This window comes from Podarcis erhardii (assembly GCF_964252035.2).
Source record: "Podarcis erhardii genome assembly, chromosome: 12".
NCBI lineage: Eukaryota > Metazoa > Chordata > Lepidosauria > Squamata > Lacertidae > Podarcis > Podarcis erhardii.
In genome coordinates, this window is record NC_138513.1 from 52,033,677 (window position 1) to 52,059,166 (window position 25,490).

A 25,490-nucleotide genomic window follows, 5' to 3' on the forward strand; every position below is an offset into this window, starting at 1 on the left:
TAAAGTGAACAGTTTTAATTCAAAAAGAAATGCTAACATTGAAAAGTGCTTATAAATGTTTGCTTTTACTCAGATAGGGTTATTCCTTAGGTATGGTGCACACCATACATAGTAAAGGTAATGTGTACTTTCTAACAACATTTCAAGCAAACACATCATGTTAACCAACCTCCCTGGTCCCACGCAATGAGCTCACAGAAGTCATGATGTGCACAGGTTGTATCCGGCGTTGTTTCCATTCTTGGTTTAATATTTCTGTTCTTTCCTGGATCTTCTGACGATTAGAATTAAACATGCTCTGGAAATAAAATAATGTTTTAAGAACCGAGAACCCACAAGCATTTGTAAAGTTATTTGGGTATCTAAAAACAATGCTCGTCTGACTGTGAAAGACAGGGAAGTGATATAGCTCCATAGCAGAACATCTGCTTTGCGTGCAGAAGGTCTCAGATTCAAGCCCCCTGCATTGTCAAGCAGGACTGGGAAAGTCTCCCATCTGAAATACTGGAGTTTGACTTCACTGTAGTTCAGTGGCAGAGCACATGCTTTGCACACAGAAGACCCCCGGTTCAGCCCTGACACCCACGGCCAATGATCAGACTCAGAATAAAGCGGCTTCTGATGACTATGCCATATGCATCTGACCAAAACTGCTAGAGGTTTCATTATTGTCCAGATATTTCAGGAGGCAAGGGTATTTTATCATCTACCTTAAGAGTGCTTAAACTGTGGTCCACAGTATATTTTCAAATGGTCTCTGACAATATAAAAAATGAAAGAAAACAACTAATATATTCTTCAAAAGCAAATAATGACAAAATGCTGGACTCCAGGAGCTTAAAACAAGATGTGCAGAACCGTGAGGTTTGCACTATTTGCACTGGGCAAGTTCCCAAGGTCCTCAAAACAATGATGCTTAAGAACTCTTGACCCGTACTGATTTTCAGACACACCTTTTCTCAAAAATAATCCACTAGAATATTTTCATTGCATCTGACAAAATAAGAGGTAAACTAATTTAGGCATTCTACTATGGACAATCACAAGACTTGCTAAGCAGCATATAAAGATGGACCAAGAGCTATGCACATACAATACCATACTTCATTATGTCAATGCTATAGACAGCAAAACCAGGTGCGAACTAGTGTAATGTAATAATAATAATAATAATTTTTTATTTATACCCCGCCCTCCCCAGCCAAGGCCGGGCTCAGAGCGGCTTACAAACAATAATAAAAACAAGAAGAATGATTACAACTTAAAAACAAAAATAAAATACAACATTAAAATAATGGAACATTAAAATATTAAAATGTAGCCTCGTCACAGGAGGAGAAGGAAAAGAAAACAAAAGAGAGAGGGGGGGGGGGAGGGAATCAAATTGGCTCCAAGCCAAAGGCCAGGCGGAACAACTCTGTCTTACAGGCCCTGCGGAAAGAAATCAGATCCTGCAGGGCCCTGGTCTCATGAGGCAGAGCGTTCCACCAGGCCGGAGCCAGAGTTGAAAAGGCCCTGGCTCTGGTCGAAGCCAATCTAACTTCCTTAGGGCCTGGGACCACTAGGGTGTTGCTATTTATGGACCTTGAGGCTCTCCGTGGGGCATACCGGGAGAGGCGGTCCCATAGGTACGAGAGTCCTAGGCCGTGAAGGGCTTTAAAGGTCAAAAGCAGCACCTTAAATCTGACCCTGTACTCCACCGGGAGCCAGTGCAGCTTGAAAAGCACTGGGTGAATATGCTCCCATGGCAGAGACCCTGTGAGGAGCCTCGCTGCAGCATTCTGCACCCGCTGGAGTTTCTGGGACAGCTTCAAGGGCAGCCCCGCGTAGAGCGAATTACAGTAGTCAAGCCTGGAGATGACCGTCACATGGATCACTGTGGCCAAGTCAGGGCGGGAAAGGTACGGGACCAACTGCTTGATGCGGCGAAGGTGGAAAAATGTTGCCTTGGCTGTTGCTGTAACCTGCACCTCCATGGAAAGGGAGGCGTCAAGGATTACACCCAAACTCTTAACGGAAGGCAATGGCACTAATTGGGCCCCCGCAAGAGAAGGGAGTTGTAGAACTTAAGAACATGACTTATGAACTAGGAATCTCTCCAGACAGCTTTGGGCAACCATCTCTCGCAGCCCACACCCCTTGCAATATATGGGTAATATTAGCTTACCATCAGGGTTATTGTTTTAAGATACTGATTAAAGAACCACATGTTCGCACCTAGAGCATTGGACTGTCTACAACTTTGATTTCTGACCGCAGGCCCTCACACTGTACCAGATGCCACTCCATGTTCCCAGACTTCTAGGAGCAACTGGCAACAGGAGGGCTGACTGATGCTATGGGAAAGAGGTCCTGAAAAGTTACAGAGTACAGTTCTTTCCAAATAATATTAAAGTGAATAAACAGTTCAAAAAGATGAAAGTTGTTTTAATAAAGCATCACCTTTAGAAGGTACTTAAATTTGTGTTCAACAAATATAATATTTTAAATTAAATTTTGCAGGACACCATTCATTCTGTTTACTCCACTTGCATTATATGGCAATTATAATTTGGGGCTGGCCAATGAGCCCAAGATTTCCTTGGGGGTTGTGTTTTTCAAACAGCAGCCCTGTGTGCCACTTAGCAGATCCCTTCAGAAATTGACAACACTTTCAAAAGTAGTTTGCAATATGACATGGGTGTCCACTGTTCAAAGTCAGAAATCCCATTGGGCTCTTTAGAGTATAGTTGCTCTCTTGCAAAAATCCCATTTCTGTACTGAGGGGGGTAAGATATTATGCACTCTGCATATATAAGTATAACTTTTTCTAATGCCAATGCAGTATATGAATCTTTCTAAAAGGGACAACAATACTGAATGGAAAACAGCTATTTATTTACTTATTTTTAAAATATCTAGACTGCCCTTTGCTTAAATGGATTCTAGGCAGTGCTGGATTTAGGGCTGTGCAGGCAGCTCCCCTGCACAGGGCACGGAGCCAAGGGGATGCAATAATAATAATAATAATAATAATAATAATAATAATAATAATAATAAATTGTCAATGTTATCAATGTTTGAGGGATATTCTGTTGCATTAGAATTATAATGTATTTTTATTGTTGTACATTGTTGGTAATATTGTGCCCTGAGCAAGAATAACATTTGGTATGTGCCCCCCCCCCCAATTTCTTATTTTCACAGTAATTCCTGATTGAGACAATAAAAATACAAAACAATACAGAGATACAAAGGCAGAACAGAGGCCATAACAACAATTTAAAATGCCCAAGGGAATAACTTTTTAAACCTGGTGTTCTAAAAAAATTGTAATGTCAGCACTGGTTAAGGCTCCCTAGAAGTGTATTCCAGAGTCAGGGTATCATCAGAACTAAAGAGATCACATGAGCAATTGTTAAAACTCAACGAGGGACAGCCACATTTTAATGCTGAATGCTCTCATGGTTGCCCTTTTATGAGAACCAATACAGGGTGAAAGTCAAAAGCAAAATATTTTACTACAAAACTACAGTATAAAAACAAATTCATACTGAAAAAGAGTCAGCTTAATACCTTATTATTGGGATTAGGTGTCTTAGTTACCTTTACTTCATCTGCCCGTCTGAATCTCTTGAGTTGCCTAAGTCGCATATATTCTGATTTTACACGCTTCCTCCAGCAAATTGGTCCTTTCTCAGATTTCTTTCCGGTCTGACCCATGATTATCCCTGCAAGGAACAGAACCTAGATATATGATCAAACACAGTCAGGCCTACTAAGTGGCTGATATCTATTCTAACACCAAGGGTCTGTTTATGCATGCAACTGAGCCTATATCTGAAACGGGCTATAGCCCATCTGCAGCACTCATTTCCAACATTACAGTGCTACTTTTTCAGCTGGAAAATTCAAATGATAGTATACTCCAGAGTCCTATCATTGACCCTGCCTTAGTAGTAAATAAGTCTAGGCTTTGCTGCCACTCCATTCTAATAGTATGGGTTCCACAAACCACAGAAGTATCAAGATATAATCCTTGACATTTAGGTTGAGGTTCAGGGTGCAGCAGCTGTTTTCTGCTCCGTTCCTTAGATTCACCACTGCAAATCTTACAAATGTGGGTTGCGTGTTGATAAGAGATTGCAGTTTCTGGTCATGACAAATAACTCCAGCAATTCATTAGTCACAAATGCAGAGTGCTCACAAGGAGTGGGGAAAAGCAACCTGTTATTAGCAGAGTTATAATGAACATCAATCCTCACTCTTAAACATGAGATGATCTCAGTGCTAAGATAACTTAGCCTGGGCCTCCCAATTAGAAATCATTTGTAAGTTGTGTAGATAATTCTTTTACTATGATGAAGAAATGTTGATAGCTGCCATGGAAGCTTGTGTTAGAAAGAAAGGCACAACAGAAATTTACAAGGTTGCAGAGCTGAGTAAGCCTTAATGTTTTTAAAGTTTAAATTATAGGAAATTTAAAATATTCAGATATATCAATTACACATACAAGGGCCTTTAGTATTTAGTATTTAGCTTGTAGTTGAGCAGTCCACTTTGCTAAAAAAAATTCATGCGCTCTGCCAGAGAAAAAAGAATCTGAAGCCAGCTAAAAACTTAAGAGCTCAGCAGAAGCCCCAAACACAGGCCCATGACATTCACAGCAATGCTGCCATTGCCAGCCAATCCAAACACACCACCTAAAAGGAACACTTGCCTCACTCAAAACACACGTGGCCAACCATCAGCACACGCAGAACTCATGCACATGGCTCTGCCAGCAGCGCAAGCACTCAATGATCCCCACATCAGACCAAGGAAACCTGGCACTTCACAGGGGCCAATGCAAAAACAAGCCTTTACTGCAAACAAAATGCCTTATGCAAATGTGGACTATTGCCTGGCTCCACAGCCTGCTCAGCAGGGGGCATTCTGGCACCCTTGTTGCTATGCAGCATCAGACATGGCACCACCACCTTCCCCTACCACAGAACCCCCCCCCCCCCGCAGCGAGGAGAGCCCCACCGCAATGTCTCTGTGCAACTCTACCACAGTCACCACTGGCCACTCAGGTTCTGCCTCACAGCTGCTTTGGAGGCATCTGTGGTTACCCAGAGCAGTGTCAGTATGAGAACCAGCATTCGTGTGTGCTATGGGAGGGTGGCCAGAGAAGGCAGGCAGGCAGCCGGAGGGAGCCCAGCCACTATGTTCACAAAGGCTGCTGGGCCAATGGGAAGAATGCCTGCAAGGGGACCAAAGGAAGGGGCATTACTAATCCGGGTCCAGGGAACCATCCCTGTGCCCAACAAAGAAGACCATAGGGGCTACCCCTGGAACACAGGAAGACATGCACGAAACTCACTTTCACTGTTGGGGTTCTAAAGAAAAAGAGGAAATGGATGGATGGGCAGACCAGGCAGGCGGCTTCCACACCCTCCACCACTTCCTCTGCCGGACCACCATGCTCACAGGTGCAGATGGGTCACCAGCATTCTGCTGACTGTCATAGACATTCTGGGTCAGCATGGGATTAACAGGAACTGGACAAAAAGACTGAAGGAGAAGACCACAATGCTTGAAGTAACCCCAGTATCCACCACCTGTGTTCCCCACTCCATTAGTGTGTCCCTTCTGTATGGGTGCCAACACCACTGCCGTGCACTGGCTCATAAGACATGATAGGTGTGAATGCCTTCTTGTTCAGTGCCTCCTGGAATGGCATGCCTGAACAAACTTGATCTCCCAAGCACACAGTGTTATTACATCACTCGAACATGCAATCCCCAATGGGGGGTGCCCAGGGTGCTATTCTTCTCAACAGCATTTGTGTACCATTTCCTGCTGCACTCCTTATCCAGGCCCCCATCACGAATGCACAGGACACCTCAGGTTTAGCCACCACAATCTGTTACAAAAAAGGCCTATTCCTGAGGATGCCAGTTTCTCCCGTCCTCTGGAGAGGCACGGAGGCCCAAAGGTCCCTTCCTGGTATCTGGGACAGAACCAGTTCTGCTGTATCCTAACTCCCTCCAATGGATCTCGGGTTTGGATTGCACAATAATTGGCATTGTTCTGCAAAACAGCAATTAATTCTGAATCCGATTATCACATAAACCCAAAGAGCAGAAATATACAAATGAGTAAGTTTAAGAAAGAGAAAGTATATCAAACGAAAATGAAGGAAGTCAATTATGCTACATTCAGAAACTCTTGACTGCCCCAATAACTTAAAAAGGAACTAGACAATTACAAAGCTGTTATCTGCATGTATTTGGTATACAGCAGTCAATACTTAAGTCAGTTACAAAGACCTTCTCTAAAAAAGCAACAAATGGCTTGAACATTCTCACACTGAACCAAGACAAAACACAGCCCACGACTATCCCAGACATCATGCAAACCAAATCAAAAGGCTACAAGTCCAGGCCTGGGCTGTTACCAGCACAGATTCCAATCATCTTATCTGTATCAGTCCCTTTTGACTAATTTAATTCCTATACATTTCATGTCCTGCAACTTCATCAAGTAAAGACATTTTTGTGCCATAGGGAGCTTCACTGCATGCTTAAGAAAGAAAACACCATCTGCATGAATTTTCAGAGCACAGAAATTCTAGTACTGTATTACTTCTATAGAAGAAATAACTTCACTGTAAAAAACAAAAGGACAAGTTCCTTTACGGAACATTAGTTAACATTGCAGAACAGACTGCAAAGCTGCAACAACATTCACAACTTCTCAAAGTAAATATGAACATACTCTACTGAAAAACAGGCAGAGCTAATCTGCAGAGCAGATAAGATTTGAAATGGAGACGGTATTCCCATCACTTGCATCAAAGGGGAAAAAAGTTTCCTCTTCTTTGTTCTGCTCCTCCACAAAACTGTTGTGTTTCACACAAAAAATAGCAAGACGACAGACAGGGCTGTTATATACAAACTGTGATTTGTTTAGTTTTCCCAGACCCAGATGTTAAGCCTAAAAAGTCATCCCATGGCATTGGTATCATTTTATAAACAGGGTATCTGAAAACCAAGGATACGCACAAGGATCAGCTATGTTCTCAAATGTCTAAGGGACCACTGATTTCCTTCAGTGTCTCCTTCCAGTTCGCTGGCTCAAAGAAAGAAAGAAGTCTAAGGAACTGTCGCCATGCAGCTCCCATAGTGCCCCATCATCTGTTACCCCAGGGAAGTCTGCATAACCATCTTTTTGTTGTTTAGTCGTGTCCGACTCTTTGTGACCCCATGGACCAGAGCACGCCAGGCACTCCTGTTTTCCACTGCCTCTCGCAGTTTGGTCAAACTCATGTTGGTAGCTCCGAGGACAATTTCCAACCATCTCGTCTTCTGTCGTCCCCTTCTCCTTGTGCCCTCCATCTTTCCCAACATCAGGGTCGTTTCCAGGGAGTCTTCTCTTCTCATGAGGTGGCCAAAGTCTTGGAGCCTCAGCTTCAAGATCTGTCCTTGCAGTGAGCACTCAGGGCTGATTTCCTTAAGAATGGATAGGGCAGAACCATCTTACCCTGAGCCAAATAAGAAGGGGCGGTTACATATTTTTTCAAAACAAACAACTTGCCTTTTCCATTCCATTGCAAGTTTTTTTAAAAAATGATGCTTATTATTGAAATAATCTTATGTAAACTGCCTTGTGAGGTCTACCTTAAATGTGGTATATACCGTATTTTTCGCTCTATAAGACACACTTTTTCCCTCCTAAAAAGTAAGGGGAAATGTGTGTGCATCTTATGGAGTGACTGCAGGCAGGAGGCTCTCCTCCCTCTTCCCTCCTCGGGGAAAAGCCCCCAAGAGCCGCACACACATTCCACGGCTCTTTAAAGGGAGTGCGGCTCCTGGGGGAGCCTTAGCTGTGCGCAGCCTCTCCTGAGCAGGGGATGAAGGCTCCCCTTGCCCGGAGAGGCTGCGCACAGCTAAGCCAGAAGACAGGACAGCGAGCGGGATCGCTGCACTGCGATCCCGCTGGCTGTTCTAGCTTCTAGCTTAGTTGCGTGAAGCCTCTGCAGGGGAGTGGGGAGCCTTCATCCCGCTCCCCTGCGGAGGCTTTGTGGGCTACCCCAGAAGCCAGAACAGCTAGAGGGAGCACTGCGCAGCGCTCCCTCTAGCTGTTCTAGCTTTGCGAGAAGCCGCCGCAGGGCACGGAGAGCCTTCATCCCGCTGCCCTGCGGAGGCTTCGTGCAGCTATCCCTGGCTTTTGCGGGAAGTGGGGGAAGGGAGAGAGCGCATGGCTCTATCCCTTCTCCCACCTCCCAGAAAAGCCCCCCAGAGCCGGGGAAAGCCTGCAAGCGCCACACACACACTCCACGCGGCTCGTGAAAGGCAGCGCTGAGCAGAGCCTGGGATGCATACAGGCTCTGCTCAGTGCTCCCTTTAAAGAATACTTTTTTTCTTGCATTCCCGCTCTAAAAACTGGGTGCATCCTATCCTTCGGTGCGTCTAAAATTATTGTAAAAATAAAAATAAAATCTCAACAGGCAAAATGAGAGCACACTCAACTTGCGAAGTATTATTAAGAGGACCATAAAGCTCATGGTTATGTTGAGGGGTGCGGTTTGAAGAAAATGAACTAAACGGCAGCTCTAGTTGTTTAGGGCGTTTCTGCAGAATTTAAACTTCATTAGTATTGCATATAGAACATGGTGAACGTATTAGCCAGAAGCCACGCAAGCATCAATAATGTAAGTAAACTGACGCAGCGAGGTACACAATGTAAATGTCACTGTCCTCAACTCCATGTCCCTTTAATTACTACTACCAGGAGCATTTCATTCTAGTACAGTGGTTCTCCTTTCTTTCAACCAGACCACTTGAAAATTGGTAAGTGTCTTGGCAGACCACTTAATGGTTTTTCTGCCTGTTGTTTAGCATTTGTAATCTGCTGCACTAAATGCTCAACTTTTTTTAAAAAAAAAGGATATGGAATTCAGCATGGTAAGAAAAAGAAGTACAAATACAATTAAAGGCAATTTAAAAGCAATGGAGATGTTAAACATTCTTCAATGTTTGGTGTAATCTATGTCAGCTTGAGTCTTCAGTCGGAGTCAGCATTCATTCTGCCCATGCACTGACACTTTCCTCCTTAAGTGCCTTGTCAGCCTCTTTCCCCGGTTGGGACCATCCCCCATATTGCTACCATTTGCAGCTTTGTCCCTCTGGGAAGACAAAAGGCACCTCGCCACCTCGGTCACGTTCTGCTCGTTCTAAGAACAATGGAGCACACCATTGCTCACCTGCACAGCTATCCTGCTCCACAGAGCTGGGGCCACATGCCACCTAAGTGTAGCTCACAGACCTTTGGTGGTCTGTGGACCACGCTTTGGAAACCCCTGTTCTAGGAAGCCAAGAGCTTTGCCTATTTTTCACTTGTCCTATCTAAGTTAGAGCACTTACATGCAACATTTGCAGCAGACAATCCAATGGAAGTTTCTCATTCTCTGGCCCAACACTACGTATACCAAGCAGAGATTTCCAGGGGGTCCTCCATTCACACCCTATTAAAGCAGGATGCGCCTCACTTTATGCAATTTCACTGATGCATGCGGGGGCACAGCCCATTACCCCGTGTAAGTGGGGGGCAATGCCTGTATATATTCAAATAACAATTAAAATAGATGGCGGTATAATAGTTACTACAGCAGAGCAACAATGCATTGAAGTCCCCATTCCTCTTCTTCTCTTAGCATTACAGCACATGGGATGCCAAATCTCCTTCTGGAGCTGAATTTTCTGCTGTTGAAGAGGCTAGGTGTCAGTCTCACACAAGCCAGGATGTCCTCCCTGGGTGGCTGCTACATACGTCTCTCACAGCCCCGGCACTGGTGGCAGATACAGGAGGTACGGGCTGCAGTAAAAATGCTATGTGCCTCCTTCCCACTTCCCAGCTGTTCCAACAATTGTGATGTTGTGATTTGGCACTGTGCTGCTGGCAGATTTATATTCATCCGCCTTCCTAATGATCCCTCCTCATGCTTAGCATCTGCACTTTTCACATTTTCATTGAGCTGCCCCCCTTCCCCCCCCAAAAAGACCCCTTTCTCGGCCCAGACACTGCAAGCCCCAATTTATGAGTGGAGAGGAATCATTGTATAACAACTTCTATAATAATTATAGGTGTGTGCAAGATTTAAAAAGAAAACCTAGCTAAAAATGTTATCTGAACCTGGTGACCTCATTTACATACAACCTCAATTAAAAAAAAGTTTAAGTAAAGATAAAAGATTAAGAAAGATGAGACAGTGGCCAAGGCAGGAGATGCAAATGATATATCTATGTGACAACTGCAACAGCAATGAGAAGGTTGGTGCCTTTTTAGTGACATACCAACTTTAGCAATAAAACCTCATCAGAGTAAAAGTTTTCAGTTTTAGATGTAGACTACAAAAGGTACCAGAAGTAATTTGAATTTTTTTCTAATGTAAGGAGTTGGTATGATAGGTGTTTGAAAGTTCTGCATATACTATGTTTGTTCTTTTCAAAAGGATCTTAAAGGCAACTGCTTTTTCTTGACAATATGCATGTTCAAAACTAACAGGGAAGGAGATGAACTGTCACGGTATTCCTTTAGGTCTCTATCTGGCCCATGCTTTGAGCAAATAAACAGTTACTGTGCTAATATGAATTTTGGATTTTTTTTCTTATGGGAGAACAGGGCTACCTTTAACATTTGTAAAATTATTTTTGTACACATACAGAAAGGTCTGTGTAAAGTTAAATCCTATACAATAAGCAAACAATGGAATGCTGGAAGATATATATGGCCTGAGATGCAATAATAAATAGAACTGGAGATCACATTATCATTGTATTTTACATGTACCCCATCTATCTCCAAAGAGATCATAGCCTTTGCCTTCTTTTCAAAACTAAATTCATTACAACTAAGTAAGAATAACATCGTAAGAGCCAGTGTGGCATAATGGTTAGTGTGTTGGACTAGGACATGGGAGACTAGGGTTCAAATCCCCACTCAGCCCTGCAGCTCACTGGGCGACATTGGCCCAGTCACCATCTCCTAGTCTAACCTACTTCACCAAGTTGTTGTGAGGATGAAATGGGGAGGAGAATCATGTAGACCACATTGAGGTCTTTGGAAGAAATGTAATAAATAAATAAATAGTTGATAGTACACGAGCCTTTCCTTAACATTCTTAAAATAAGTGATCTGCATGTTAGCAATTGATACCCCTCAATTATTTATTTTAAACATAATAGGCTTTTATAAGAATATTAAGATAATTCTTTACCTACAATTGAGAACTGGGATAGCTCAGTCAGGACAGCATGAGATTCTTAATCTCAGGGTTGTGGGTTCGAGCCCCACGTGGGCAAAAGATTCCTGCATTGCAGTGGGTTCGACTAGCTGACCCTTGTGGTCCCTTCCAATTTGTGCAATTCCATGATTCTATGAAGGTGAGTAACTGAAAACATACAGCAGGAAGCTGCTACTTCTTTTTGGAAGGGATGATAAAAGTGAAGGCTTTTCATAGTATGGGGTTACATAGAATATAGCTTCTTTCCTAATTAGATTCCAAATTAAAATAAACCACACACATTAATGACTGTGTAATTAGTAGATCTGCTTCATGTCCTGTCAGGCTTCAGGGACACAGCTTCCTTCCCCCACCTTTGGCCGTAGATAAGCAGGACAAAGTGAAATGAGTCACTTACAATTTAAAGATTATTTAATGATCACAGCAAAAGAACAAAGCAGCCATTCTCAGAATGAAGATATTCCCAATTAAGTTTTCCACCAACTTCCCCCCTAGTCACTTCCGTGCCTTGCAACCTGATCTCGCAACCTCTGTGCTTTTTCTGTAGCTACCTTATCTGCTCTACGTGACCTTGGACTGATAGACTGGACACTTTCCAGCGAGAGTCTGTTAGCTCTCTCTTCCAGTTCTTCTTCACCTTGCTGTTCACCCCCCCCCCGCTCGCCCCAACTTTTGTCTTCAGAACTATGCTCCTCTGCAAAACCACTCTTCTAAATCTATACTGCTCCACTGCTCCTGGGCAGCTTCAGGATCCTGGTCAGGAGCAGGGGGAGAAAGAGGCTCTCACCATTCCTCATCAGAGCAGAACTCCTCAGCCTGGTCTCTGACATGTCTATGCCCTGGGTTGTAATAATGAAGACATTATAATTGCATCTGAAATAAGCAAGTTTCTGTAGCTATTTTAATAAATATATGGAATTGACATACAGTGGTGGAGGCAGCTAGTAACATTGTTCATAAGGAGAAGGAAACATACAGGAAACTACCAATATATGTGAGGATTACGTTCCAGGCCTCCCCGCATGTAACCAAAATCATGTATATTGGGAGCACCCTGGAGGGGCAGCGGGGCTTGCACCACGGATGCATGGGGAATCTTCTTCCCCGTGCATCAGCTGAGCTGCTCAACAAGATCCACTGTCCCTCCGGCTCATGAGGAGACCCTCTCCAGAGCCCAAAGAGGATGTCCTCTTCAGGTTCTGGGAAGGGTCTCCTTGTGAGCCAGAACGACTCTCCAGGATGCTCCCCATTTCTGGTTTACACTTCTGGGTTCCTGGCACTGCATGGGTGTTTGGTAGCATGCAAATGGGGAGTTGCCTCACAATATGATAAACAGTCCCCTCACAATATGATAAAAATTGACTTTCCATATTCATTTCTTTGAACAGATTGAGGAATGTCCAAAACAGACACAAAGATAAAATGAAATGCTGTTTCATTAAAATTACAATTATAGGTCTTTTTGGAAATGACAACCAACAGTGTAGGTTAACTGAAGAACTCAAATCAAGATCCTTAGGTACCTTATTTTATTGCCCTCTGCTAAGTTCCTATTCATTTTCTAGTACAATTTCACTTGCTTGCCTTCCAGTCATGAGATGTGCAGATTTCAACCCAATAAATATGCAAAGAAATACAATGCCCTCTTCTTAGACTCTTGGCCCTTGAGATTATCCTTTCAATAACAGTACTTGGGAGTACTGTTTCTTTGCATACTTATTGGGTTGAAATCTGCACATCTCATGACTGCAAGAACAACTATTGTCTAATTTTGATAACCATTCTGGCTCACCTTAAATATTCAACCATTTGTATTGCTTTTCTTAAGAAAAAAGAACAAATAAAAAATGGCCACCACATGTATGCTGAGTCAACCGGCAAATGGGACCACCAGAGGCTGTATGTGGCTCGCACTGCAACACCATGCAGTCTAGACTATTGATTAACAGCAGCAATATCTAAATGCCAGACTTAACAACTAGTAACAGGGCCAAGCCAACAACTTCTCTCCCTTTCTTTTTAAGCTCTATTTTGCTCCTATTAGGCACAAGTTAGATCCTGATAATGGAACTCAATTGTTTTGAAATACTACACAGGTATGCTCCAAGAGAAACCCCCCTTTTTAAAAAATAAATAACTTTTATTAGGCTTTATAGAGAAAAATACAGAACTTAATATCAAATATCTTTTCCCATTTTTTGTCCTTTGATCTAAATACAATACTATGACTTTGATCTAAATACAATAAAAACATTGGGGTGGGGGAAATAAAGGAATAAAGTAAGAGATTTTTAAAAAAGAAATAGAAGAGAGGTTAAAAGAGAAAGAAAAGGAAATTTAGAAGACTAGGGACTTCTTTTTTTAAAGGAACTCGCTTAAAAGGCTCATTTTAAACAAGGTTTGTAGGAATTTAAAATATGACTAACACACTTCTTAAAACTACTTTTAGAACTACCTACACACGTACTCTTGGAATAAGCAGGATCATATTATTTTTACAAAAACTGTGTGATAAATTAATAGCTTCTGGATCTTGTCCTCTCCACACCCCACTGGCCATTAAGTCCGTATTCCTTCCTCTCCCCCAATTCCATACGGAAACACTTTATCCAAAAGCAACCAAGTCAAACTTTGAACTCTGCCACTTTGTCAGATCAGCTAACTAAACTATTGCTCTGCTTCAAGAGGGCCAGGTACTGCTACCTGGATTCTGATCCTAATCTTGAAGTTACTACCAAGAAGAATTTGAAAATATGGAAGAGAAAACAGGACACAATTTCTGGGTGCTATGGATCTCGCTCCCCTTGCATACCAAAATGCACTGCAATGTACACATTTTCAGTTTATTACAATAATAGCTTGCTGATTATTTAGAAAAAGGAAGCTCTGTTATTACATCAGCAAGTTTAAAAATATTTAGTGGATTATGAACACAGATGTTAGTCAAGTGCACATTAGGAATGTGCTACCATGCCCCGCAATACTCAGCAATATATAATTGTCAAAAACTCCTAAATGAGAAACTGTGATGTGAAATGAATGCAGTTACCTCTTAGGCTTTCGAATGTATTCACAGAACTTGTGACTGCCAAATTCAAATGCAGTCTATCAGCCACAGATGGCAGCCTACAAGGGGCCCCCAAACTAAGGCCCGCGGGACTCGTTTATCCGGCCCATGGTGACCCCCACCGCTCGCTCTTACCGGCGCTGTGCTGCGTGGCTGCCCACTTCCAGGTTGGAGGAGCACCGGAAGTAGCTCCGCTGCGCTCCCCGGGTTTCGGGCTGCAGGCTGTTGTCCGCCAGCCTTGGGAGCGCGGCGAAGTCGCGCTGGGCTCCCAAGGCTGGCGGATAGCTTCCTGAACAAAATTGCATATTGTCAAAAAATGTACTCTACCTGCACCTCTGAATGCTCTCCCAAGATGAGGGCAATGGCAGATTTTTTACATATTTGGCCAAGCTGAATTTGCGCAAGTGAAACGTGTGTATGTTGCCAGTAAACAGTATATACTGGAAATATATCAGATGACAGAAAGTCACAGCCAATTAGGCATACTCTATAAACATGCATCAAACTAAACATCCTCCTTGTGACTTTTCCACAATGAGTAACAGTGGCACTAGGACACAGTTAAGCTGGCTTCTCTCAGAATTAGTGTTGCTGCCTAAGAAAAGTAATGTCTATCTTCACAATGTGGTATCTTTAAAAACCACAAAGAAAGACAGTTGGACATGCTATTTCCTTTTAAGTATCATGCTCATTTTGTTCAATTCATTAGCCTACCCATTTTAAAAGCATCAAATTGTTATACCTACTAAACATACCGGGGAGAGAGAGAAAATTATTTTTATATTGCGCAAGAATAAGCTTTGTGGGAACATATTAAAGTGGGCTAGAAAGTGATATCAGTTTAATAAAGCTTGCAATGTTTGTTAATTGGTTGACGAACCAAAAATCTTCTGATTATTCCTGATCAACTTGGCAGCACATTTTTTAAAAGAAACTGATAATACAACAATACACCTGTCAACTCTGAAGTAACTGAGTTCAATTAGGCCTACTCCTTAGCAAGTAATGCAGAGCTTTCCAAACTTTTCATGTTGGTGACACACTTTTAGGACATGCATCATTTCTTTCACAGTAATTCATTTCACAGTAATTCAGTTTTACTAGCAAACCACAGGTTAAACTAACACCTTTCCAGCCCTGAGAGGAGCAGGGGGTGGGGCATTCGCGCAACACACCTACACACTGCAGCCTAGTGTGTCATGACACACAGTTTGGAAAGCTCTGAAATAATGTATGCCTAGGACTCCAGTCTGATTTCTATTTCATATAAAGCTTACAAAAACTGCTGATGGCAGCTAGCTTCTTAGAATAGGAATTCTTCCTTACCCTACAGCAAGAAATTTTTGCTTTATTTATTAAATTTCTGTATCACCCTTCATCTGAGGATCACAGATTGGTTTACAATATAAAAACACAAGAATACTAACATCGTAACAAACAAAAACAATCACTCCCCCCCTCTACACATGGTTATTTATTAATTAAAATACTTCTGAGATGGTACCTACTGCGACATATACAGGCATTATCTAAAAGCAAATGTTTTCCTTTCCATGTTGCTCATTCATTTGCAGACATAAAATCCATCCATTGTTTGTTTAATCAAGTGACACCTTCAAACACAGTTGCAGCCATCAGATGAATGTCAGGACTTCCACTGATGGAAATTCTAGTGAAAGCCCACAATGGGCTACACTGTATTTTCAGGCTTCACACCAGCCAGAAAAATTAAGAACTATCACTGCCATCAGCAGGACTGGATCTGCTTAAATCCATCCTCCGGGTTAACAAAATTGTGGATTACTTTAAAGCAAGCATTATATTAATCTTTTCTACCAAGACCAGTCACACAAAAGACTTGTAGCACAATCCTATGCATGTCTATTTTGAAGTACACATGTACAGGAATTCTGCTTTGATACGCAAGGCTTTTCAATTTTGGAAACAGTAGCGGCAACAACTTATTCAAAATTCTTCCACCGGCATCACCCATCATGCTTCTGGTAAAGTGGGAAAGCGCCTTCGATTCAAAAGGCGGAAGCGTCCTGGGGGGCTCTGGTGCGGGGCCGCTACGGAGGGGAATCAGAGGCGGGGTTTGCACTTACGGGATTCCCCCCAGAAAAGGTAAATCCCGATTATAGCGATTAGCATTTTGAGACCGAAAGGCAGCACGTCTGAGGAGCAGCCAGCGCACGGCGAATGCATGGAAGCCCCCCTTGCTCCGGGGTCCGCCGGGTGCGAGGAGGGTCCCCTCCCTCACCCCACCCCCCGGCGCCCAAGGGAGCAGGCAAGGGCGCGGCGGCGGCGGCGGCGGCAGGGACGCCTCGCCCGGAGCCGGGCTTCCCGCTCGGCAGCTTCCTCGGGCGCGCGGAGGCGGCGCCCATTCAAACAAAGGACAGCTCGGCGCCCGGGCTGGGAGGAAGCGCCCCGGCCCCGGCCCCCCCCCCTGCCGCCCCGGGAGGGAAGGAGGCTCCGGACCCGACCCCCCCCCGCCCACGCCCGGCGCCCCCTCCCTACCTGCTGCTCCCCGAAGAAGGGGCGGCGCCCCGACCCTCCCCCCGCCCGTGGCAGTTGCAGGGGGAGGGGCGCTCTCTCCCGGAGGGCAGGCCCCGCCCCTCAGCCCCCCCCGCGCCCCCTCAGGCAGGCGCCCGCCCGCCCGCCGCTCACCCTCGCGCCCGCCGCCGCCGCCGCCGCCGGCCTCGCTCTCTCCCTCGGGCGCCCGCGTCTCCGCGCGCCTTCTCCCTCCGCCTCCGCCTCCGCCTCCTCCTCCCGCTCAGGACAAGAGCGCGGGCGGCAAACTCGGCGGCGGCGGCGGCGGCCCAATGGGCAGCGCGCTCCTTGGCGAGGGCCTGCCGGCGCCCCGATTGGACGGGCCCGCCCGCGCGCGCGCCGCACAACCCACCAACCGGCGGCCGCGGGAGGCGGGGCCAGGGGCCTGCTCGGCCCCCCACGTGCGGGCGGGAAAGGGCGGCGGGAGAAGCTCTTTGTTCTCGCGCGCGGCGCGGGGGGGGAGGGGAGGGGAGGGGAGAGTTCCCCGCCCCTCCCCCTCCGCCATGCTGCGCGCCCGCGTGTCTTTCGGGAGCCCCTCTCTGCCCCCCCCCGCTCCTCCGTCGGGAGGCGCGCAGCCGTCAACGGCTCCTCCGGCGGCTCCGCCAGAGAGTAGGCGGGGGGGGGAGGAGGGGTCCGTCCGCTCGCTCTCTGGCGGCGCCGGGCAGCGGCCGAGAGCCTTGAGGGGGGCTTCCGCCGGGGTCTCTGCCCCGAGGAGCTTGCGCCCCCCCCCAGTTCAGTGGCATTACTCCCGTGGAAAGAAGCGGGCATAGGACGGCAGCACGTGGTGCAACCACCTCTCTCTTCCTCACAAGTAAGCCCAAGTTTTTGAACTTGTGCATTTTACCATTCCTGCATCCATTCAAACCATGTGTAGACACAAAAACCCCTGCCGAAGTTGCGCCGCAACATTGGGGCAGAGGCGAATGAACGCCGCCAGCGAAGTCTTTCCTCGGCAAGCAGGGGACGCGGGCGAAGTTATTGCAAGGGAGGGGAACCTAACAGATCCCAGGAATCCCTCTGCTTTGAGTGACTCCGTCATGGGCCATGGGCACTGGTAATCATAAAAGGAATCATAAAGGAAGATTCGAGGGCAGCCCTCAGGAACGTGGGGAGAAGCGAGTGTCATAACGAGGGCGGTGGAAGTAGCTGCCTATAGTTGAAGCTTCCTGAGATAAGCCAGAGATAAGGGCAAAGGGGGGGGGGGGCTCCAGGGAGATGTGCCTAGAATTATTCCAGACAGCAGCTATGAGAAAGTGTTTGGGGTACATATGGATGCTTTTGAAGCTGTTTACAGGAACATTTGCTTTGACAACAGATTTGTACATATGCATGATTTTATACATAGTGAGCTGCTCATTCAGAAGTAACATATTACCAGCAACATGCCTAGTTTTCTCACTTGCTTCCAGTTGTGGAAAGTGGGTTTTTTTCACAGAACTCAGGCAAATGACATGCAAAGCCTCCCTGAAGTTACCTCTAAGGGTGCTCCTAGCACCTGTCTTCATGGAAAGTTATTCCCCTTCTAAATAGGTATTAGCCATAATTTAGAGCAGACTAAATGTTTCCGGTACTTAGGGTTGTTGCTTCACCGCACAAAGCCTTGGAGCTTCCACTGGCAGATTAGCTGTCAGAAGGTGGAGATGAGCAAACTTGCAATATGCTCTGTCCCCCCCCCCCCAAAAAAATAGAGGTCAGTATGTTCCATCAGCTATGAGAGTTTTTAATGCAAAATCTGTTTCCCAACTCCTAAATGCTGCAAATGTCTGGTGCTGTGGTTCATTTCCAAAGCTAGACAGGTTCCAGGCAAAGTTATTTCGGTCCCTATTTCAGGTCCCAAATTGTGTTCCTGATTCAGTTCTGTTTCTGGAAACTGCTGAATGACTTCTTTCCATCCAAGTGTGGCGGGCTGTTTTGAAATACAGTCGTACTTTGGTTTTCAAACAGAATGCGTTCCGGAAGTCCATTCAACTTCCGAAATATTCAGAAACCAAGGCTTGGCTTCCGATTGGCTGCAGGAGCCGCACCAGACATTCAGCTTCTGAGGCAAAGTTTGCAAACTGGAACGCCTACTTCCGGGTTTGCAGTGTTTGAGTTCCAAGTTGTTTATGATCTAAGCTGTTCGAAAACCAAGGTACCACTGTACAGTCATATCTTGGTTCTTAAACACCTTGGTACTCGTACATTTTAGCTCCCGAACGCTGAAAACCCAGAAGTAAGTATTTGAACGTTTTTCGGAAGCCGAACATCCGATGCGGCTTCCACTTGAGTGCAGGAAGCTCCTGCAGCCAATTGGAAGCTGCGCCTTGGTTTTCGAATGTTTTGGAAGTCAAACGGATTACGTTCAAGAACCAAGGTACAGCTGAACTGATTAAAGATGTCAGTTTCGGCCTGGATAAGGGATTACTGGGACATTTATCCAATGAGGGGTTTATCAGCCCTTGGTCGAAAAGTATGGCCCAGAAAGCCTCCTCAACTGTGCTCTCACCGTCCTTTTTATCGCATTTGGGTTATGATATAGATGATATAGATAGCCCTTAAATCCTTGAGGCAGAGGCTATGGCAGATATTGCATACAGCGATCTTCTTTGTTGATCATATGTAACCTGAGGACCATTTGCATCCAGAATTCACTATGGGCGTGTTTTCTGTTTACCCTCATATCTTACGAATTTGTTAGTACCAAAGCTAGATTAAATGTATTCCCATCTGAAGTCGTAAATGGCAGACTGACTGGTATACCTTACTAGAATAGACTCTGTTTATGTTCTCAGGCTGTTGATTGCATGAAACATTTTTTACCACACTGTGGACTGTATAAACAAACTAAAAAGGTAAAGGACCCCTGACAGCTAAGTCCAGTCGCGAACGACTTTGGGGTTGTGGCGCTGATCTTGCTTTACTGGCCGAGGGAGCCAATGTTTGTCCGCAGACAGTTTTTCTGGGTCATGTGGCCAGCATGACTAAGCCACTTCTGGCGAAACCGGAGCAGATCACAGAAACACCATTTACCTTCCCGCCAGAGCGGTACCTATTTATCTACTTGCACTTTGAGGTGCTTTCGAACTGCTAGGTTGGCCAGAGCTGGGACCGAGCAACAGGAGCTCACCCTGTTGCGGGGATTCGAACCGCTGACCTTCTGATTGACCACCCGTGTCCCTATAAACAAGCTAGGAACCAATTAATTAAGCCCTCATTGGTAAATTTACCTGGAAACTCTGATATCTTTTATCCCAATTATCTCCTTTTTTATAATATATTTTTATTAAAGATTTCTTGGTTTACAGAAGTGTGTGCAATGTTTTTTTTTTCAAGCTACGTTTTCTGCAGATCAGGTTCATTTGTTGAGACATTAGTGTTACATTAGGAAGCAAAGGGGGAAAGAGGTGGAGGGGGAAATGGTGAGTGGGTGGCAATGCTTCTATTCTACGTAGTGTATGTTTGGGGTTTTGTGTCAGAGTCACTTGTGTGGGTTCTCTTTATTATCCGCTTGTATTTCTTTGGTGGTGAGAGAGGTTTGGGGGTGGCTTAAGGTGTGGTTGGTTGTCTTTGATTGGCTGTAGAGAAATTTGTTTTCATGTGTGAATGGGGTGGGTGGGTGTTTTGGGATTTTTTTTGGATCAGGTTAGCCAGATTGATTCACATGCAGGTTCTTGTTTTGTTGGGCTGTGTATGTGATGTAATATGCTCCCATGTTTGGGATTCCCTATCCTCCTTCTGAGGAGGGGCGGTCCAGGTATTTGGGGCTTATTCTTGGTTTTTTGTGTGAGAAGATAAATGAATGTATTTTTTTCTGCCATTTGCAAAGTTGGGCTGGGATAATCCAGATTTTGGGGGGAGGGGTTGGAATAGGTAGGCTAATTTTGGGAGGATGATCATTTTGATCATGGCTATCTTGTCTGAGAGAGTGAAGTTGGTGTTGTTCCATCTCCTCAGGTCTTTGTTGATTTGTCACCACAAGGGGTTGTAGTTGTGGAGGAATAATTTGTTGAGGTTTCTGGTTTTTTGTACCCCTAGATATCTGAACTTGGTGCGGCAAAGTTTTATCTTGGTGATGTTGGAGAATTCTTTTTGGGTATGAGGGTGGGTGTTGAAGCACATAGCCTCAGACTTTGCAAAATTTACCTGTAGGCCCGACACCACTGCAAATGTGTTGAGTTCTCTGATTAGGGAGGTTGCTGTGTTTATGGGGTCTGATGTTGTGACCATTAGGTCGTCTGCCAAGAGCCCTAATTTATAGGTTCTGTCTTTCATTTCCACTCCCTTGATGTCTGTGGCTCCTCATATTCAGATTGCTAAGGGTTCCAGAGTCAGGGTGAAAAGGAAGGGAGATAGTGGGCATCCTTGTTTTGCGCCTCTTTGGATTGCTATGGTATATTTGTTTGAGGGTTTGTAAGAAGTTGGGACCAAATTTTATATTAGTTAGTACTGCTAGTAGGTATTTCCACTCTAAGCAATCAAAAGCTTTGAGGATGTCTAGGGACATAATTGTCAGTGGGAGTTTAGTTGCCTTGCAATCAGATTTAGTAGTTTCCTGATGGGGTCTGTTATATTGCGACCTGGGATGATGCCAGTCTGGTCTCAGGCTATTTTGTGTAGGAAATTTTTTAGGTGGTTGGCCCAGATTGATGTGAATATCTTGTAGTCTTGGTTTATTAATAAGATTGGGCGGTATGATTCTACTTTGATGCTGTCTTTCAGTGGTTTTGGGATGGAGACTATCTTGGAGAAGGTCCAGGTTTTTGGAACGGGGCCCCCTTTTATGATGTCATTGAATAGGCAGGTCATCATCAGGAGTTCTTTGAATTTCTTATAGAATTCTGCTGTAAAGCTGTCTGGGTCTGGGGCTTTGTGTGGCTTCAGGTTTTTGACGACTGTTTCCTCTGGGGTGATAGGACTATCCATGAATTTCTCTTCCTCATCAGTTAAGGTTGGCATGGTCAGTCCTGCTAGGAATTTTCTTATTTTCTCCTTGGGCGGGTTGTGGGAGGTATATAGGTTCAAGTAAAATTCTGCAAATTCTGAGGTTATTTCTTTGAGGGAGAATGTTATGTTGCTGTCTTTTTTGGTGATGCAATGTATTATTGTTTTGAGTGATTTTTTTCCTACACCCGTAGTGCTAATTGTCTGGAGTTTTTCCCTCCATACTAGTAAAAGCATTGTTTAGAGGATAGAATGTTGATCATTGTTTTGTTGATTTCTAGGGAGTCTAGTTCCCTCCTTTTTTGTTCTATAAGTTTAAGGATTTTTTTTAGCTCCTGTTCATTTGTAGCCTGATGAGAGGGCCATGATGTCTTGTTCTATTTTGCTAATTTTTGAGGAGGTTAGTTTTTATGCAAGCTCCTCTGGTGACTGTTTTCATTGTGTCCCAAAGGAGAGGGGTTGTTATATTGTCTACATCATTTTCATTGAAGTAGTTTTGGAGAGTTTTTGTGAGACTTTCTCTAATTTGTTTGTTTGTAGTTAGGATGGGACCATAGGCGCCGACTCCATGGGGCCTGAGGGGGCCCGAGCCCCCTCAAAAATTCGTTTGGGGGGGCTCAGCCCCCCCAATAATTAAAAAAAAAAATTACCTTAAATTTCGCTCTCTAACACGCAGATTTTTTCTCCTAAAAAGTAAGGGGAAATGTCTGTGCGTGTTATTGAGCGAATGTGTGGTCCCTGGAGCTGACTCCGGAGCGCAGGGGCAAAAATCAGGCAAAAATAAGGTCGGGCGGTCGGGCGGAGGGAAGGCGGAAGCTGCTCCTTTCCTGCATTCTGCCTCAGGGTCTTACTGCCCACCCGCTTCTGTTGCTGCGTTGCTCAAACTCAACAAAGAGCAGGGAATCCCCTGCCCTCCTGGCAAGCAGAGGGTTAAGGAAAGGATCGAGTCCTTCCTTCTAATTCTTTCCTAGTCACACTGCGTGCCGGCTCCAGCCCACCACCTCCTCCTCTCCGTGCTCTAGGGACTCGCAGGTGGGAGAGAGAGAGAGAGGGCTGGCTTGGGGGGGGGCTTTTGCCTTCCTTTCCTCCCCCCCACCCCGTTAAACTCCTTCCCTGCATTCTTAGCCAGCTGCTTCTCCGCACACCCCTCTTGTGCTTCTTGTCCCTTCTGTGTTTTTCCTTCCCTCCCCATTTAAAACGTGGTGACAAAGCACGGATCCACATGGATCCTCAGGATTTTTGCATTGGGTCACCCCAAATTCACCATCAGATCACATTACATGTCCATGGCTACAGTCTGTACCAAAAAAATCACGCACCCACTGTTGCCTGGAGCTGCAATGGTGTAAAAACGTGGTTACAAAGCATGGATCCACAGGATCTTTGCACTGGGTCACCCCAAATTCACCATCAGATAACATAGCATGTCCATGGCTACAGCCTGCACCAAAAAAATCACGCACCCACTGTGGCCTGGGGCCACAATGGTGCAAAAACGTGGTTACAAAGCACGGATCCACATGGATCCTCAGGATTTTTGCATTGGGTCACCCCAAATTCACCATCAGATCACATTGCATGTTCATGGCTACATCTTGCACCCAAAAAATCACGCACCCACCGTTGCCTAGGGTCACAGTGGTGCAAAAACGTGGTTACAAAGCACGGATCCACATGGATCCTCAGGATTTTTGCATTGGGTCACCCCAAATTCACCATCAGATCACATAGCATGTCCATGGCTACATCTTGCACCAAAAAAATCACGCACCCACTGTTGCCTAGGGTCACAGTGGTGCAAAAACATGGTTAGAAAGCACGGATCCACATGGATCCTCAGGATTTTTGCATTGGGTCACCCCAAATTCACCATCAGATCACATAGCATGTCCATGGCTACATCTTGCACCAAAAAAATCACGCACCCACTGTTGCCTAGGGTCACAGTGGTGCAAAAACGTGGTTACAAAGCACGGATCCACATGGATCCTCAGGATCTTTGCATTGGGTCACCCCAAATTCACCATCAGATCACATAGCATGTCCATGGCTACATCTTGCACCAAAAAAATCACGCACCCACTGTTGCCTAGGGTCACAGTGGTGCAAAAATGTGGTTACAAAGCATGGATCCACATGGATCCTCAGGATTTTTGCATTGGGCTACTCCAAACTCACTGTCAGATATTAAAAATCTTTATAAAATAGAGAATTAAATACATACAGAATGTTAAATTTTCAGTTTCGAAATATTAGTACTAGTTTAGTACTGTATTTCTATATTACTATAGTACTGTAATTGTTATTTTCAAATACTTAATTATTTTTAGGGTGTAAGACCCAATTAAAGCCCATTATTTACATACAGTATTACAGTATTTACATACAGTATTAGGCATACTGTATTAACTTTATTAACTGTATTAAAGCATTAACTTTGAGATATTATTTTTATTTAATGAACCCTCAGCCTTATTCAAAGTAAGCTTAAATTAGCTATTTCACTTATTAATCAAAGTGCTATTACTGTGCGACAGCAATATTTTATGTTTTATTCTTTTAATGATAGTTTAGGATTTATTTAAATATCATTTCAATCTTTTCAGAGCTATATATTCACTGCTCTGTAATAGTCTATAAGCATAATTGTTACTGTAAATTAAATTAGCTTTTTACGAAAATACCGTGCGTGTTTATGTTTTGTTTCTTTTTTCAAAGCCAAAAAGTGTTTCAGGCTTATCGAGTTTCCCGGAGTGTGGAGTTATAGAGAGTCGAGTTTTCGGGGTTCTAATGTTGATCATATGACTCTAAAATACTTTTAAAAAACTTTAAAACTCACTAATTTTCATCTAAAATTTAGAAAACTTCCCGGGGCAGGACCCCGGTATGGGCCCCCCCAATATTTTTTATAAGTCGGCGCCCCTGGATGGGACTGAAGGACCATGATAGGTTGGTTTCTGTTCCTTCTCCTATTTTAAGGGTAACTTCTACTGGGGCGTGATCTGTGATTTTAATGTTACCTATGTTCGTTGATTCCACCAAGGGGATCAGACCTTATGTTAGCAGAATGCTGTCTAGTCTGGACACTGTGCCATGCCGCCCGGACTGGAATGTGTGGCTGGTGTCTCCTGGGTTTTCTTCACCCCAAATGTCATAGAGAGCTCTGTTTTTTAGCAACTTGTAAGAGTCCCTAATTGTTTGGGGTTTCCTTCGGAGGAAGGTTGCTCATGGGGTTGTAAGGTGGGTGTCTTTCAGGGAGATGCCTCTCATATTCAGGTTGAGGTCACCTCCCAGGATTGCTTTCCCTTCAGAGAAGGAGAGGAACTTGTTTAGTGTTTTCTGTATGAACTCTAGTTGTTTCGAGTTTGGGGCATATACAGAGCCAATTGTCAGTTTAGTTTTGCCATCTAGTGTGCCTTTGGCAAAAATGAATCTGCCTCTTTTTTTCTTTTAGGACTGTCGTGGCTTGAAAGTTCAGTTCTTTACTGAGTATTATGGCTACTCTGTCGGCCTTTCTTGAGCCAGGTGCAACCCATTGTTGACTGAAGTGAGTATCGCTCAGGAGTTTGCTTCCATTGGGTGGATTGTGTACTTCTTTGTATGAAGGCAATGTGTGGTTTCATGGTGTTTACATCCAAGGTGATACGTTTTCTTTTGATAGGATTTCCCAACGCCCTCACATTT

The 25,490-nt window shown here is 44.6% G+C and overlaps 1 protein-coding gene across 5 annotated transcripts in view; it reads right to left on the bottom strand.

Moving 5' to 3' along the window:
* The window catches only part of EZH2 (enhancer of zeste 2 polycomb repressive complex 2 subunit), a 55,441-nt gene extending 38,511 nt beyond the window's left edge, over window positions 1-16,930 (bottom strand). Inside the window, exons 1-3 of one of the 5 annotated variants that reach the window (XM_081881797.1) lie at window positions 16,854-16,930; window positions 3,556-3,710; window positions 170-298 (exon numbers count right to left, since the gene is read on the bottom strand). In XM_081881797.1, the coding sequence (XP_081737923.1) occupies window positions 170-298; window positions 3,556-3,702 (276 nt within the window). In that variant the 5' untranslated portion in view covers window positions 3,703-3,710; window positions 16,854-16,930. Of the gene's footprint in view, window positions 1-169; window positions 299-3,555; window positions 3,711-16,853 lie in introns of those variants that run through there. The other 4 variants (XM_081881798.1, XM_081881796.1, XM_081881795.1 and 1 more) reach the window with 4 other exon arrangements.
* Window positions 16,931-25,490: the final 8,560 nt, after the last annotated feature.